Source organism: Papilio machaon, chromosome Z (assembly GCF_912999745.1).
Source record: "Papilio machaon chromosome Z, ilPapMach1.1, whole genome shotgun sequence".
Lineage (NCBI taxonomy): Eukaryota > Metazoa > Arthropoda > Insecta > Lepidoptera > Papilionidae > Papilio > Papilio machaon.
The window spans coordinates 4,123,805-4,143,211 of NC_060016.1; the positions used below are offsets into that span (position 1 = coordinate 4,123,805).

The following is a 19,407-nucleotide window of genomic DNA, read 5'->3' on the forward strand; positions in this document are numbered from 1 at the left end:
CCGAGCCACGGTAGCGTTCCAAATTCAAACGTTTCATTAGATACGTTGATGCCGAGGTTGCTAATGTTTGTCTTTACAAATATTAAGAGGAAAGATGTGTTTGTTTTGTTCTCCATTAGTACTTATTGAAAAATCTTCTGCTAGTAATCTACATTATAAATAATGTGTATAGTGCCTTCTGCACACCACAATGTATATTTTGATTACATACAATTACACAATGAAGTTTGTATTACTAACTATAAATATTGGAGTTCAACCTGAACTAAACAATTTATCATTCCATATGAAAAAACCAAGATAATTTGACATCTTATTTTAGAAAGCACTACAAGTAAAGGCGATTAAAACAAGGACATGTCTTTTATTGTTTTTTTTTATATGAACACTGTAATGTTGTAAACGTTGAACACGAAAAATAATTTTTTTTTGTTATCATAAAATCCTATTAGGAATTTAAAATGACTCTTCAATATAAACATACATATCGAAGTGTCATATTCAGCTGTATGTAGTTAAAGAATCCATAAACAAAGTTATAGTAGTATATCATTGAGTTTACATAAACGTAATTATTGAAACGTATGTATGAGTGTGTATGAGGGAAACTAAGGTGTACTACTTACATAACAAAGATAATGTTTCTAATTAACCGGCGATTGTGATCGGTAGTTGCGAGCACACGAAGTCATGAGTTCATACCAACGCCTGACCTTTCACTGTCTGAGAAATGCTATTAGGTTGTCATTCCCACACGACCTGTAGCTTTATCCGTCTTTAAGAACCCTAACGGTTCCGTGTGCATTTCACATTGCGCCTGGAAGCTGATGCGATTATAAAGATGGCATTGAATATTTGCTTACATTTGCCATTTTCTTATGAATGGGCAAGCTCGTTAAAGCATTAGTTATATTTAGGATGCAGCCCACCGCCAAAGTTATACGATCTGTTGGTGCGTGGCGCCACTGGATGGATACCGTCCGAATCTAAGCGCGCAATATCTACGCAGCCCAACTGTGTCTATACAACGCTTGACATGTTTACATTTCGACGTATTTAGCTAATGTAAATAAACAATCTCATTGTAGTACCGTTTAATTTTTGTTATTCGTGCAGTCCGAAAGTGCAATGAGGCAACATTGCCCAACTATAGCGGTAAGAGGTAGAAATAACACGATGGCAATTATTTTTCACCGAAATCAATTTGGAGCATTTAAGGTGGTGAGGTAATCGACGGTTTATTTGTCAAGCTATTGTTATCACAAATGTACGGCGTTGTCGAACAGACAACATTACCATTTGCAGTGACAATTTTATTGCTTATTATAAATCACATTTTGTTTTATTTACAGATTGATTCGTTTCGGTGGTGTACGCTATGATTGGAGGAAGTCCGTTGGCATCGGACTCAATGACATGGAGACTGTAAATTAGGTAGGTATATATGAATTATTTTAAAATAGACAATGTTCTTGTCGACTCTGGATATGAAAATAATTTAAATGACCTTGAGTGTAGTAAGAAATGTTATAGTTTTTGATACCAATATCGATGAAAAAGTGTGCGTTTGCCGCACCATTTCTTTTTAAATGTGTTTCATTAATATATAGGACGTTATATAACAATATTGTAGACGTCGATCAAGTTTATATCAAATGTGTTATTGAACAGATATTGTCTCGCTATTACTTGAATGATTCAGAATCTCGAAGCATTTTATTGAATAGTTACACCGTGAAGGCAATAATTCTGTCAAGGCCAAGATGCACGTAAAATTTGTTTTTGCGTGATCAAAAAAACAACGAATGCGGATAAAGATTATATACTAGATGCTGGTATTTTCATTATAAAAGTCGAATTATAAGACGTAATAATTTATGGTAAAGTTATTAATTAGGTTGTGGTCAATAAGATAGCTAGCTTGGTTCTCAAAGTGGACGATGACTGGCGGAACTATCAAGGGCAAATTAGGACAACGCGCCCGATGCAAACGAAATGGATTAAAAGAACTAAAACAAGAAAAACTTTAATGTAACGTAACGCAACGAAATAACAGAGGATCTAATGCCGTGGGAAATAATATTTTGGTCTTAATTTAACGCTTCGTCAATCGCCGAAGATAGCTTTATTGTTCTGCTTTCTTCTCGCTTTTTGATGTAATGCATAAAAGCTTTACTTATTGATCAAAACTTGATTGAAATACTAGCATCTTATAGAGCAATTTTTACATATAATCTAATTTAATTTTTTTCCTTTTCTATAGCTTTATATCCGTCAGACAAAAAGATAATCACGCAAAAAGTGTAGGTTGTTTGTTGTGTTTTACAATGTAATTTGTTTTTAGTATTTAATTATACCGATGTTGATTTACATTACATTAGAGTTAACTGAAGTTGCGATGAAAATAATAGACCGACATAATATGAGAATTAATGAATGTACAAATTTATAAACACCGTGTGGCCGTTATGATTTGTATCGTTCTAATTTAAACCATTGTAATTTGTCGACATTTACAATGCATAATTGTTTATGTTATTTTACAACTATTATAGTTTACGGAAAACTTCTTGAAAATTATAACTGCTGCTTTGCGTAGCTATACATTTTTGACAGATTCTTTAATTTAGTTAGGGTCTTCGCGTCAAAATTGTAACATTTCATTATATTTCAGATCTCATTAGACTGTGGCAAAGATTAAGAGATTGGGTGATTGGTGAATAATACAGTTTTGTTATAATATGGACATAGAAATATTAAATTTCAAAGAGTAGCTGTAAGAACTGAACATCGCAGTTATTTCCATGTTGTAAGAGTGACGTAGATTGGCAGCCATGCTGTCGTATATGGTGCCCGTTGAAGAGAAACCCCCACCGGCGCCGGTCAAGGGCCGACTCGCGTTGGAGCTGGTCGGCAGTCCGGGAAGTCCTGAGTCCGCGGTCAGGAAGACCAGAAGCAACATATCTAAAGAGTCCTCAACGAGTTCGTTCGCGAGCGATCTCACTATATCGTCGTCAACTCCAACTGGCGTCCTTGACAAGCCTAAACATAAACTGCTGAGCAATGGCAGTAAACACACATCGCTAAAAAGGTTAGTACCTCTCTATTGCTATATTTAATGCTGTTAACTTAATTAAATAGCTAGGATATGAGATTGAAATTCTTTATATAACATTATTTTGCGAAGAATATAAGCAGCTTCGAGAAATTACTCGATACGAATTATTGTCATGTATTCTGTGCTTTAGCTTTTAGCCTATACTATCAAATAAAAGAATGATGCTAACATTATCTGTTAAAATCTATAGTAGTTTAGAATGATAGCACAATTTTTTTTGGTGCACGATCGGGTAAAGTTTTATTGTAAACTAACTGTAGCCGGCGACTCCTTCTACGCGCATTAAATAAAAAACGTAATATATGCCTATGCCTTCTTCCAGACTATGTTCTACATCTGTGCCAAAATTTATCCATTTCTTATAACGTTCATCTTATAACTTCATACAAATATCCATCGATCCATCCAACCATCCATCTAAACATTCGCAATTTATAACACTAGTATGATTTGATGAAAAGTGATGAGCGAGGATAACGATTAGCGATTCATATCTTTAATGTACTGAGCAAAAAATTAACTTTGTATTCAGTATTATTTGTATTGTAGATTTCAAAATTCTTAATCGGGCTATCAAATAAACGTTTCTATATAAGTTGGTATATATATAATATAGCAGTAATTTATTATTTAATCCCATGCTACCATGCACAAACTGTATATGCTAATGATATTCTATTGTCTTCACCTAAGTGTCCTGTATATTCTATACCGACCTAATCAGTTATGTACGATCCGCGTTGTTTCCGTCTGCATTGAAATTCATGTATCGGGGATAATAGTACTCCTAAATACATTTATCTTTATCAGGGGTAAATGCTTTATTGTCGAGATTTCCAGATTAATTTGCATTATTTCGATGCTTAAAAGAGAATATGGAATCTCTTTCATTGTGTTATTTTAAAGTGACCTCCGACCTCTTTCATTGAGTGATCTACGACTTCTTTCTTCTTCTGACAATTTTCTTTTATCAGACGCCGTCTAGCGTCCAAACGAACCTACTACTAGACTCGCTTGACTATTTTCTTATTTCCTTAGTCTTGTGGTCTTCTGTCGTATGTAATTTACTAATATCCAAGATAAATGAGTTACATTAACCACATTGCCGGCAACCGTGTGCACGTCTGAAAATCGATTTGCGGTCGACTAGACTTGCCGTACAGAGGTCGCTAAAGGTCTGCAAACACATTACTATGTAACATATGTCTCTATTTACTAAACACAGCACTATGTATTAATGGATATTGATTAATGAATGTACCAATTTGACCGTAATGTATGGTTAGGCTACATTCGTACAAGAATATATCAGACTTTGTGAATGATTTAGACTAGTTTGAAGCAGTTCATAGCTACAGGCTCAGTTATGTTATGTCATGAGTCTTAATTAAAAAACGGAAGCTAAACAGCAATGTGAATTACTTTTTCCTCTAGCGGAACTAAGGAAGCCGCGTATCAAAGGGATACAGATTAAATCTAACTATGCTTCTTTAAAGGTAAGCAGTGGTTGACAGTTATGTTAAAGAGAAACAAAGAAGAGAAATAGATATATTTTTAATTTTAGAAACATAAAATCATATGTTTAGTTTAAGACTTGTAAGCTTCATAGTTCTTGCATTCCCAGGCATCAGGTAGTCTCAAGGGAATATGCGTTAGCCACGGCGTATATATTTCCAATTGACAGTCATGTCTGTGAGAAAATATTATATGTTTCAACTATACTTAGGAAAGTCACACAACCTAACATCTTCATAAATATCATGAGTTTTGTCGAAGAATTTATAACAGTGCAAATTTATTCGTAGCCTACCCAAATAGGTTGACTAGGCCATAGTCAATCACGCGGGTACAGTGCGGGCTAGTTAACAAATTTATTATCGTATCGTTATGCCATATGCCATACTACGTTAATTTGTACTTAACCTTATGTAATAAGTAAATTATTTTAATTAACATTGTATATACACTCTTTGTATTTTCTGTTTAAAACGCGGTGAAAATTGTTGTTGAATTTTTCCTTTGCAACTTCACTTTTTATCAAGAGAACCTGTGCACCGCACTTGGCATTTCCTAAGCACCACTCCAAGCTCTAAAGGAAAATCCTAGCTAATAATAAACAAGATTTAAATACCGCGATGCAGTACCAAAATGCATTTACAGCAGCTGGAAATTCCATGATTTTTGTAAGGATAATCTTACAACCTTACATATTGATTTGCAAGGAACTGGGTACTTATACAAAAAGTTACATAATCAGTGAGTTTCAACTGTGACAATTTTTTTTAATTAATATTGTTTTCTCTATTTTGTCACAGAGAATGTTGTTCATGTACGAATGTTAATACAAATGCCACTGCAGTCGAAACGCACCGTAAAAGTAACAATGATAAAAATTAATTACTTAGCAGCAATCCACCCGATAAAACCAGTGGAGGTGACTGGTACCGGCTTAAGGCTTTTCTTCGTTTCTGCTTTGCCTATTGCACGGGGAAGTTCTGCCGCTGCTTCTTCTCGTATAGCCTTTGATTCTTTCAGGGCTCGGCTAAAATGATGTTGTTTTATTAATCAATTTCAATTATCACATTAACTAGTGATCATCTTTAGTCTAAATGGTGATCACATTGATACGATCTTACTACATACATGTATGCTTCTGTCAGTCGGTTAAATATACATGTAACGTAGTTGAAAAATATACATGTATTATGAGCCAATTGTATTTACAATTAAAGCGACGCAAATGCAATAAAAATTGAAACGGTGGCCTGTATTTTTCTTGTCATATTTCCAAGTTATTCGGCACTATCACGTCACGTTTACGATTATTTTATTCCTCGCTTATGCTACATCGCGAAGTTATTCAAGTGCAGCTATTTCAAAATTGCATGCATTTTGTATAACTTCTTACTTCGCAAAGTTTCCCTTTACGTAATCGATTCTCGTCCGAGTTATTTATGACCTGGTACGACTTAGGGTACCTTAAAAAAAGAACTTTCATTTATTGTGTAATGGTTATACTTTATTTACTCGTTAAATACTGTAAATTTAATAACGAAACTGGCTTATATCATTTTTAATATTTTTTTTGTTATTACTCGTATTATGCCTACTAAAGCATTTGGTGTATTTATTGCCAATTAAACGTTTTTAGGACATGCTTTTAACGAAAAAATAGGTAAATTATCCGAAACGTTTTTCTTTATTGCACATAATTTGACAATTTTCTACTTTCCTGTGTTATAAAGCATCTAACTTGGGAGTTCCTGGTTGCAAGGCTTAGAGTTGATATGAATAATGACTGCTTATGCCTTTACAATCAATAGTGGTATTATAAGATTTAAACTTTATGGTAGTTAGCTGCTTTTGTATTCGTAGGATACCATGCTGGGTCCATGTTGAGTGGAGAAAAGTACACGACGACTAGGAAAGGGTATTTTCTTATGTTCCGCTGATATGATATGGCATGGAATCGTTCGAAATTGTGAGCTACCATTAAGTTTGGATGGTAGTGTATCTAAATTCTTGCCTAGAGCTAGTTCGATACTAACAAGAATTACCGGGGGGTGACAGCGTATACGCAAATTGCATGTCGTGTCGGTCAGTTGTAATCTTGGTGACATCTGACCGTTATAACGAGATGCTGTTACAGAAACCATATAGGTCTACTTGAATCAAACGAAAATACATTCTTAAGTTGTTTTTTAAAGATAATTTGCGTTCTTAGAATATTCACAGCTACCGATTTTGATTTTACAGCTTTGATTAACATATAAAATCAACTAATTTATTTTTAAAATGAATCGTTGCAAAATCTTTAAAGTAGGTTTTTAAATCTTCATGTTAAAGCGAAACTAACGTTTTCAGTCAACGTCGGTGTTTTTATTCTACTTTAGGAAAATAAAAATAAACATTCTCGAAACCTGCATTTCACGTTAAGCGGAACACAGTTTGCAAGTTCGCCCGAGCTCATAATAAAAAACTTACAACATGACCAAATGGGTTCGTTGTTACGCAATACAAATTCACATCGCTTGGAGATAAACGTCCTGCTTTTGGAAGTCGTAAAGCTCCGTGAGATATTCGTAGCCTTATATATCTAATATGATACATATATTATATGTTATGTGCGAATATATAACGCGAAATCACATTAATTGTATTTCATTCGCTTACGCAACAGAAATTTATATAACAATTTTTCTGGTTTAATACTTTAAATATGTGATAATGAGTATCCTTATAACAAAACGAGTTAAGAAGTAGAACTTTCACCTCATTATTGATCAATATTTGTTAGTATAAAACCAAAATTTCGAATGTATCTCTTTTATCGCTTTTACTCGAACCAATACTAAAGTTAATAAGCTTGCATAGTCTTTAGGTTTATCTTTTTAGGTATCCGAAATGTAAAAAACCAGACTTAATATCGTCAGCTAGGTTAATCGCTGGTTGTTTGTAGTGGATAGATTTTTATCGGATTGGTTTGTTTTTCAATTCGATCTTGATAATTTCCGCTATCGATGTTTTCGTGTTGAAACAGGACGTAACCATTATATCCTTAATCCAGACTAGTAGAACAAGCAAACATATCGTCTTCCATAACACGCTATTTGCTGGTTGTTTGTTTTCGATGAAACACTAGAATATGATTTCCAGTTTAAACTAGTCGTGTTTACTTTTGAGTTGACCTTTTAAGCTGGGGTTTGTTTGAACCAAACATGCATTTACGAGCACGACGTCATAGTGGGATCATGAACTAGCGTCGTATAATGTAACCTTTTTGCAACTATGTATAATTTATTTTATGTTCCCAAGCTGGATGCATTCTACGAACAGTTTAGATGCTTACGCAACTTGCTGTGCATGCTTTTAATGTTCAGTTATATAACTCGTAAAAGTCCAGTAGTCCACATATACAATCGCACGGTTCGGCTTTAATCTTAAAAAGTTTGGACTAGAATTTTTACCTATTTAGACTGTAAGGGACTTACTCGTAACATAAAAACTTAGATAGTGTTACAAATAAATTTTAGTTCAAACATACGTCAACCCTTTTATACTATGACTGTGCAAATTAAAACATAATTATGTGTGGGTTTACGAAATGCGATCTTCATTACTAAAAATAAAGTACTTATCCTGAAAGCATCGTGGTCATACATATTTATGGTAAAACATATAACCACGTTGACGTCAATAATATCCATCGACGCGGTCAAAGAGTTAAAATACAGTTTATAACTAATTATTTTTATAGTAATAAAGTAAATGTTTGTCTTAATTACGAAATTAGTCTTGATGATTTGAAATAATTCAAAGCATTTCCATTTTATGGATTTTTACTGTCCATAATACATTGTTAAAGTTAACTAATTTAATTTATTAAAAAATGTCATCGTGGTTATCTTGCGGGAAGGGGGGGCTAAGCCTACCAGTGGGTGTGACTGAAAAGAAGAAGACGAAGAAATATGGTGTCAAGTGTTACCTTCAGCTTTATTTAAAAAAAATTATGAGAAATGATGACACTGGCTTGAATTACATTAACAATGTTCCACCAGACACCTTAACACGTAAATTGTAACAATAAACTTTGGCTTTGCTACCTTTTTAACAATAATAAGTAGCTATTGAAAGACAATACTCTCTCATAACAATGAAAATAAAAGCTTGCAATATTCCGTGTAACTAACACAAGAATTATTTCTCGCGTTTATTTAATGGTAACTTTTAATAATTCAACATATTTAGTGTGTTACATAAAATTACCTAATAGCTATTTTAATTCGTTGTTAATACCAAGCAAAGTGCTGTACTGGATGACGAAATTTGAATTATTAAATTGTCTATATTTTGCGAGCGCTAGTTTTTTCCCCGTATTCAGCAATACCCACACTTCCGCACATAATGTGACTATTTAGGTTATGAAAGAAGATGCAATAAAGTTACCGATCCACTGCTGTGATACTTGTTAAGATACTCGTACATATTGTAATCTCTCTCTGTTGTCAAAGAGGATGGAATGGACGAAATTGCAAGTGTCACTGCAGTGGTAGACTACTGTTACAACATAAACGAATCTTTAGTTAATTACCTTTGCTCGTCTAGTAACCAGCTCCAGAGTTCGGACCATTGTTTGCTGCACGCTTCAGCCTTCTTCCATTGAGCTCTCATCTGAAACGCTTCCGTGTTCGGGTCGAATTTAGGCATTTTTCCCGTGTCCTTATCCATCGCTGTTGATTCTACTTGATAACACAATTAGGCCACTCGTTGATTGCGATGTGCTATAAGCAGTCGTGTAATGTTTTATTTTAACACTTAAAAGATAACTGCGCGTTGCAATCCTGATAACATCAACGTAAGAACTGGCCGGATGGAGCGTGAATTAATTTAAAAAGCTAATTTATTATCTTTATCTGTTGTGGTTCATTTAAACGCGCCGTAGTTCCTCTATCTGATTCGTGTTTTATTGCACGGTGAAGGTACGAGAAACTTTTTAACGGTGATTTTGATAGCTTCAGCGCTTTGAAATGAGTTCGCAAAATAGTGCTAGGTTTATCAGAAGTTTTACTATTATCATAAAGAAGTAGGTATTTAGAAAAAACTCATTTAAAAACTTTTGGAATTTCATCTTCAGATCGGAATGGCGATATGTACCCAGTGTATCAGTAAATCCTTATCATAAATATATCTGTTTGATTTATGCAGCCATATAGAGCACTATTTTAGGGATGGATTTCACACTGACGTAGAATAAAAACATGTAATGTACGTTAAAACAGACATTCCTACTAAAGACTCTATTTAAATGCCACACACCATTAAATTACATTTAAAGTGCCATTAGTTCTTATTTATTTTTCCTACCCATTTAGTCTATCTTAAAGTTTAGATTAGTGAAACGTTTAAGTATATTTTTTTACTGGTTTTATTTTTCATTACATTATTTTTTAAACATACTGCTGTAGATATTAAAAAAAAGTGTCTTTTAATAACCGATCTCATCTTGAATGCAAAACCGAAATCAAAATTATACGTGAAAATTCTACCTCATATGTTCACCGTGTACTCCAATGTCAATAAAATATGTGAACGCTTTTACCTATCATCATAATGTTTAATGGACAAGCGAACTGTGTCAACGGATATCGATTATAAAAGCTTTTGTAGAGTATTATAAAAGACGGGAAATCGTCTCTAACAATGCAGTTAACTTCGATTTATATGCGGAAATTACACTCTTGCAATCATTCTGTACACAATAAATGTTCTAAGAATAATGAACAAGTTTCATTATTGTCATTATACATCGACTCTTGCCAATAATTTGATGGTCAATACAATTCATTCCATTATCAGACTTTAATAAACTAATACAAATGGACAATTCAGAAATGCTACAAAGAGACCGTGTACCATCATTGTCAAAGTGGGACAGATATTACAAAGAATGTAAAGTAGTTACGAACCAATACGGAACTTATAGTTGTAAAAGATAAAACGATTGTACTGCCTTTAGAAGCTACAAGTCGACCGATTAGAAAGTAAATTCGGTTACAACAGATGGTTCCCAACTGTTTCTTATTATTTGAACAAATCTTTCATACCGATACTATTTTATTTTTAACTTCAATGGAATTGGAAAAAATAAACAGCAAAAATTAATCATCATTGTCTGAAAACAATGTCAAATCTATAAATATAAACGGAATAGGGCAAGCAAAAGATTCATTAAAACAGAAAGACACTTTATTTTTATATATACAGTCCAGACTCATCTATTTAGTGGTTAAGGAAAGCTTACGAGACAAACCCATATTAATTTTAATTCACATATATATAGAAGACCAGCAAGCCCTGCCTTCGCGTGTAGCGTTAGCTAAATAAAAATTTATACGCTTACCTATCTTCACGATAAAAAGTTTTCTATTCATGAAAGACTTTTAAAATCAGTTCAGAAATCGTATATCTATAATTATAAATTAACATGGTTGCAACAGATGGAATGGCATCAAAATAACGATGATTGTTTAACGAATTAGAGTTCAATGGTAGCGCCATTAAACCTCATTTTTGACCTTCTGGCAAAAAGGTAATATTTTTCTTTGGTAGTATATGTGTATGTATGTAGGTGTAACAACTTGCGTCTGAATTTTAGATTTTTGTATACCAACTAATTTTCATCAATCTATTCTAGAGTGTAATTTCCAACTCAGTTAATTAATTAATATAATTAATTAAAATAATTATTCCGTATATGATAAATATTGCGTGAAATATTTGCATGGGTCAGTTAATTAATTGTGGCTGTATATTTGGTCCTATCATATTTGTCTATAATTAGCAGAATTTAATAATGAAACATATTAAGTTAACGCTCTGTTGAGCTGCATTTAATTTATAATATCGCTAATAATAATTAATACACATAGATAATAATAGCACACAGTAATATTATATTAATATGATTATGCTATGTTATATATTTTTGGTGGTTTTGTAAATCTATAGGTACTCCATCTTATCGAGTATGATTTTAGGAATATATTCCTCGAATTGTTTAGTTTTTTCTTTACTCTATGCTCTACATTAGGAATAACTAATGTTTAAATTATCTTTATGCTCATATTTGACTTCTTTATAATAAGTAAATACTTACATTTGCTTCCATAAGAACTTTTTAGACCATGGGAATAATTTATACTTGATAAAATGTTTGTTTGGTATATTGCAAGGACATATTACTTTCCCAATAGCTTATTTTTTATAGTAGGTGTCGTAAAATGTGTCTACAACTTACAAGACGACTCTTGTGAGGCAGATACAAAAGGCAATGATTTCCTGAGAGCTTATGAGTCTGTTTGCTCTACCCACACTTTTATAAATGAAGAGGTAGACATTTGAGCTGTGTTTCCGATCAGATGTGGGCTGCGTAATATATATATATATATATATATATATATATATATATATATATATATATATATATATATATATATATATAAAGTTTCTACAAGATATATTTCAGAGGCCAATATCATATTTGGATAATAATTTGTACGTTTCTATTGATGTTCATTCTATTGTTAAATGGATTGTAATGTTCGCACTTACCAATAATAGATTGGGTCTTTTAATTAATATGATAGCAATATGACGTTAAAATAAAATGTATTTGCGTCAATAATCCAATTAAAAACGTTTTTGGTAAGAACTCGAATATAAAAATTATTACGGATGTTGTCAAACGTCGTGTCATTTAAATGACATTGCAAAAAGTGCAAGGTCGAAGAACGGAACAGGTAATTCTGACGAAGTATTAATATATGTAAAATAATCTATATATATAAAAGAAAGTTGTGTTAGTTACACCATTTATAACTCAAGAACGGCTGAATCAATTTAGTTGAAAATTGGTGGGCAGGTAGCTTAGAACCAGGAAACGGACATAGGATAATTTTTACCCCGTTTTCTATTATTTTTTTTTATTCCGCGCGGACGAAGTCGCGGGTAAAAGCTAGTAATAGATAAAATGGAAATAAGTATTTTATTTGCTTTTTTATTTTTTTGTTAAATGAATCGTTATTAGAATACCTAACTGTATTGGTACCGATATACTATGCTTATTTACAAAAAAAAAAAAACAAATGTGCTTTTTTCGCAGTCGGGCCAATAACTTCGAGAAGTAACCGTACGACAATTGTATCAGCCTACTTTATTTGCAGTTTAAAGACATGAAAGATTTTTTATACGCTGATAAAAAGGAAACATTGAGTTACCGCATCATGATTCGCAAACACCTACGTGCATTCCCTTCCTGGACGTGGAATTAAGGTGCAAACGATTGTCTCTTTCGAGGACCACGGTGGCAGGTCTCGTTAGCACTAATTGAGTCTCCGGTTCTTGTCATTGAAATAAACCTGTATCATTTTACATCACATGTACCTACAAATATCAATAGATGGGTCATTACGAACGAGACCATATGCTCAAAAAGTTGTACCACGTGTACAGTTTCCGTTGACAAGACACTTGTGACAGGTAGCGGTACTGACAGTAACCCTGGGTTTCCAAGACCAAAATCTTCGTTTTAAATATATTTTTATCTCTGTTTTGTCAAAGATAATGACAGGGATAACGATATGTTTTATATAGAAATTTTGGACTTAGAAACCAACGTAACATGTTATGCTTAAAATATTGGAAGAAAAGTACTCGTAATGTCCGCTCTATAACTTACTTAGTAGTATATTTGAATCTCTTTTGTTATAATCGAACTCTTCTTTGTATTTCTGCTACACAAGTGAATTCAAAATACACTATACCGACCGAATACATTTAGTAGAAGCAGCTGCGTGTCTTTACCACTGTTAAATGCCATTTGTTTTGCACAAAATAGGGGTCCGATGTAGCAAGCAATTCTTATGGGCACGTGCAGTTCCCCTAGCTTTAAATTACTACCCTCTTTTTACATTGATTCGTTTCGTGTTAATCTGTTTCATTCTACTTTATTGCGGACTTCTATTATGTAGCCAACGGATAAACTTTTTTGTTACATACAGCAAACATTTATTTGAAAAGTGAAGAAAATTTTAAATATTCTTAAAACTATGTATTGAAAGCAGAGTAAATGCAAATATGAATACCAAATAAAATAACTAATATGGTAGACGGGCATAAACTAATTAATTCATAGGTAACTCGACGACAAATTGTGTACTAACTAAACGTAACTTGATTTTCTAGCTTTTGCCTCGTCGGGTGTAAAGGTGAAGCGAATGAATCTGATTAATTAATAGCGTACGCCGCACATATTGACTTAGTTTAAAAGCTCGGCACCAGATTTCGCATCGTTCGAGGAAAAGCAAACTAATTTAAATTAATGCCGAACGTTGTGAGCTTGTTTGCATATCTCAACAATGTGGTAGTAGCACAAAGTCGCCTCAACTCCCACAACACTTCGGAACCTCAACGTTCTAACACCAACTACAACAATTCGCTAGAACCAACACCGGCTAAAAGCCGGTGTTTCAGTTAAAAGGATTTATTAATAAAATAGCTAATTAGGTACGAGTATTTTATAGTAAAAAGATACATAAAGAATATACGTATAGATTTTTTAAATTGTAATAGGGAGAGACAGATGTCAATGTCTAAAATTTTTTTTCCAATTCAAATGAAGCCAAACATGAATACGCCTAACATACTTCAGTTTCTAACCCGTAATTATAATGTGGGTCTTCTAGGAGAGTTGCCGATGTATAGTTCAATCATTTCATTATTATTGTGGCAACTCGTGATCAAGTATCGTAGGCACTATCATGCCTAAAACTTTTCTCATTGACGACTACCTTCTTCGTCCTCCCCTAAGTAAACAGATGCTACACATTGTTATGATGTCTGAATATTTTACTCAGTATTGTAGTTACTAGTGTCATGTTTCGAAGGTGAACTATTACGTCGTTTTATTCGTTGCAAGTATGACGCAATCCGACGATACCTGCCCCGCGAGGGCACATCCGCACTGCGCAGGCAGTACAAATGCACTTACTTCACTTTAAAATGATATAAAAAATGTATAGACTCGAGAGAGAAGTTAAATGAAGTAGAAATCTTAGAGCTTGGATATTAAATCTTTGAACTTAAAGATTTAATTTATATTAAATTGAGCTATTATATTTTTTAACGTTGCTCATTTTACTATACAAGCTCAAAGCAATGGAAAGTGTTTAATCAGAATCGTGTTTTTCTTTCAATAAATGAGATGGTCTATAGTTAATAAAAAACTTATTGGGCTATTTTGATGTATAACGGTCACCAATTATTGAGAATGAGGGCAATAGAAAATAATAGCAAATGCACAAAACATGCTTTAATCTAAATCCATATAGCCCAATGAATTTATTAAAAATACTTTCCCTAAAAGGACATCGACTTTTTACTTTCACGGAGAAGCATTAAGTTTAAAAATTACGCAAATATTCTAGATTCTGTAGATTCTGATGTCGAAGAAGTATTTGACGCGCTTGAGATTACAGTTGTATTTTTGAAAAATAATAATAATAGTAGCGGTTGTAGAAAATGATGTCATAAAAAGTGTTACGTCACATAGGATGGAGTAAGGAATGCTTATTGGACACGCCAAGTCCGCTAGTTGTGGGTACTTTCTACAGTTCAACACGTTTCTTGTTTATTAAATCACCAATAAACTTATCTAAGGCACATTATTAACTGCACTTCTAGTTTATATATTGCAGACATCGAATAAATTAGGGAAAGTGATTAGATTAGTATGATTGTGAATTTAGATGATGAAGAATGAAGATTTTTTTGTACATATCACTCACCCGTCTTTCATAGAATGCCAACGAAAGCAATTTATAATATTACAAACTTTTTTTCTCCAGGGTATCCTTTGGCAGCTCGAAAGGGTCGATGGTTGAGACCCTTATCTACGAGAGTCCCCTTCAAGAGGAACCAGAGCAGACCAGTCCACCACCGAAGGCGCAGGAGACGTCCTTCCCCTACACGCCCGTCGAAGACGAGTACGTTATATTCATTTAATGAGTATGTTTTTTTTTCATTTTCATTTCCGCGATTGGGTCTTTTGTTCGATAAATGCGAACGAATTATTTAAAATCAGTTATAGCTCGCGACTTTGTCATTATGCAATTAAAAAATTACAGCCTATAATCTATCACTAGTTCAAATTTCATTCGGATCCATTCAGCTGTTCTAAAGATACGTGTTCACAAACATCCATACAAAGTTTCGCATATATGATTAATAAAATGTAAGATTATTTATCCTAAATTAAAAACGTGATTTTAATGTAAAATAACATAATGCTCTGCGATTATTTTGATGAAATAAAGGATAATGAAGTAGTTTTGATGTAAATATGACATTCACGTAATCTTATAGCATATGTAACGGTCATACACAACGGTCACACACCGCCGTGACTGTTGCTGTTATCATTATGACCACTATAAAGATCTCTAACATGATTACAAGCCGACACGCTTACACTTTCGTCTCAGAACTGTTGGTCGTACCATTTCAATAATTTAACAAGTATGACATATTAAATTGTTAGAAAAATTCTTGTTAAATTATAAACTACAAATATCTTATTGTAAAAATTAAATAATTTAACTTTTAAAATTAAAAAATTGGAAGTGATAATAAATCTTTTCACTACAATTTTTTATAAGCCTTTTTATACTGATCAAGCTGTAGATAGACTGGATAGAATACTTGTTTTGTTAATAAAACTCGTGCAAACCCGGATGCAAGCGGTTATGCGATATCAGGAAGTTAGTCGCAACAGAACGCACAAAAATGCATATCCAGTCGCGCGACAACCCAATCGCTTATGGTATACCGGATTCCAATCCAAACCTAACACCATGTTGTCTATAACTTATACTAAAACTCTTAAATTCCAATATATTTCTGTTAAACAACTTTTTCTCACATGACATTAGTTAACTCTTATTAAAAAAAATCGCACCATTTTATTTCACAAGAAAAGACAAATATGTAAAGGGCATTTATGGAAATTGATGTTCCTCTATTCACTTAATTGCGGCTTCGGATAGAAACGAAGGATAGAATAATTATCAAAAAATAAGAAAAGAATGTTTTTAAATAGCGTATAAAAAATATTTTAATACTGCTTAACTCTGTAAGTAGTGCTAAGAAAATCTCAAAACATTTTTTTGGTATTTCAACAATCGCCAGGTTGACAGCGGTAAATCCCCTCTATCTTTTTTTAAAGGTTAATAAATAACACGGAAACATAAAAGTATTGACATTTCTAAAAGTAAACAAAGATATTTCGCAATTTTTATTTAAAAGAGAAATGTGTTAACTTGAAAAGAATTAAAATTAAAAGTAATTTAACTCGTTACCTTAATGTACATTATTCAATATATTTTTATATCTTAAAAATCCATATATATTTAAATTGCTGTTTTAAAGCACCCCACTGTAGAAGTATCTAGGGAACAATTACGTCATGTATAGGTACATACAACCTACTTACGCAATAGAGTGAGGGAATGGCATTAAATTAGTCTCCCTCCGCCTACAACAATCGATAAATAGCTCTGATCACACCTCCCCATCATTTACGTGTTTTCTAATTGCTGTTCTAAATAGATAAAAAGGTATCCTTATTCCTAGCGTATTGCGGCAATTAAGACACAAAGGGTATCTTTACTGTAACTGTAAGGGTGTCTACTGATGGTGAAACTGAAACAAAAAAATATATGCCATGTTTGGTAAGAGACGATGATTTATTTATTACTAACGTCTACAATTATTTATTTATTTAATCATTATCAAAGTGGTTTACAAGTTGTTAGTGGTTAAATTTGATTTAAAATTATTATGGAAATAGTATTTTAAAACACGCAAAATACGCGCCAGTCGTGGAGTTTTTGAAATCCAGACCTTACAACTAACTAGTTTTTTAAAGTATAAAAAACGTCGTAGAATTTGAAATCCTGTTTACCATTTTGATAAAAAAAAGTCTTACATGTTTATAACTAGCATGTTAACGCATAGTTTTTCTCTGCAGAAATTGCGCGTGATTGTTGTTTCATTGGACCCATTAAAATTTGTATACTAATGTAGCGACTACTATGAAGTGAAACTTCTTATGCGAAAACATCGTTGAACAAAAGGCGCGGCGAAGTTCTGTTTCAACAGAAAAGAAAAAAAAAAGAACAATTATGAAATAAATAAATAAACAGGGATGTAAAACCTAAGATTTAAATTTTCTATAGGAAGATAATTCTATACAGTAATAAAGTGTAAAATTTTTATTTTATCCCAATCTGTTAGTTATCAGATAATAAACCGAATTTCGCGGGCGATAATACGAATCCGTCGTTTCCGTTAACGAAAAATGTTGAGTTACGTCACTAGGCGAGGCGAGACGAGGCGATTGCGAATAGTGGCGCTCGCTTCGGTTCACTCCATTCGCTGAGGAGTGTGAGTGAGCGAGTGAGCCTCAACGACATCCGAACATCCGAGTCGTAGATCGATGTTGTGAACGTGTACGACGTAGTGGAAACACTGTTGTGAAGCGTTGTGCGGCCAAACCCAACGGCGCAATCTGCGCTAATGTTGTTCGTTGCTATTGTTAATGTCTAATAATTATTTATATCATCGAAAGTAAATAATTATATTTGAGTGTTCAGTGACAATTATTACTTTACGTAAATACACGAAAGGTATGTTAACATAGTTCACGTCATTTTTGTGTTGTGCTGCGCACTGTGTTCGGCTGTCAATTATTTCTATAATTTTTTACGGTTAATGAGGTAGCTTTTAACTTAATATGTTAACAAATCGTATAATATATTAATGATAAGTTAGTACATAGTGAAGTATGGGAGAAACGCAGTTTTTATAGCGAGGAGAATTCGGTCAGTATGACGTCACGAGGACTGAATTATAAACATAAAACGACTTTCAGTTCCATCCAGCAATCGGGAGTCCAAGGTCACCACTCAGCATCTACATACATCTAGTAAACATACATTGGCAAACGTTTTAGAATCTCTATTTATAATGAGTGCATCACTGATTATCCCTATGAGAAGACCCGCCCTGTGATTGCTGTAAGGTCGGCGGCTCGCGGTTGCTTGCGGAATTTGCCTTCTGATCTCACCAAAGCTTTCTTTGTCCCAGTGACTTTTTTTCATTTAACATTTGTAATTAATATTAATTCACATTATAAATGATATTCCTTTTTAAACATGTTAAAAGACATGTCCTTCAAAAAGCTGTGCGTGGGTTTTTTTTTTAATTTCATATTTTTATTTTGTTTACGCGTTGCACATTAATATATTTCTAATTTCAAATTGTAAAATTAAGAAGATACTTCAAATTAAATCTTTTTAAAATTACAATTCAATTAAAAAATGTAAACATTTTGAGAATTTTGTACAGTATTATTAACAATAAATTTAGTGAAAAATATTACATTTTTGAGTGTGGTGATAATATATTTCATAATTATTAACAAAATTTACATGTCAGTATCAAAATTGAGATATATTTTAAATGATAATGTTTTGGTTAAGCTTCAACATCATCAATTTTCAAAATGCTGCGCTATCTTTCTTCTTGGTCAGGCATATTTATCTTTTGCATCAATATTTAAAAAAGTTAAAATTTCATTATAAAATAAGTACTATTGAAAAATGTATGTATAGTGCTTACTACTTACATGAGAATTATGTGAAGGCGAAAACATAATACTATATTTGAAAAAT

At 32.9% G+C, this 19,407-nt stretch overlaps 1 protein-coding gene across 3 annotated transcripts in view; it reads left to right on the forward strand.

Annotated features, from left to right (window-relative positions):
• The window catches only part of LOC106720023, a 30,939-nt gene that overhangs the window by 7,063 nt on the left and 4,469 nt on the right, over positions 1 to 19,407 (forward strand). Inside the window, exons 2-4 of one of the 3 annotated variants that reach the window (XM_014514560.2) lie at positions 1,353 to 1,434; positions 2,675 to 3,091; positions 15,523 to 15,660. In XM_014514560.2, coding sequence (XP_014370046.2) covers positions 2,835 to 3,091; positions 15,523 to 15,660 — 395 coding nt within the window. In that variant the 5' untranslated portion in view covers positions 1,353 to 1,434; positions 2,675 to 2,834. The remainder of the gene's footprint in view (positions 1 to 1,352; positions 1,435 to 2,674; positions 3,092 to 15,522; positions 15,661 to 19,407) is intronic. The other 2 variants (XM_014514561.2, XM_014514563.2) reach the window with 2 other exon arrangements.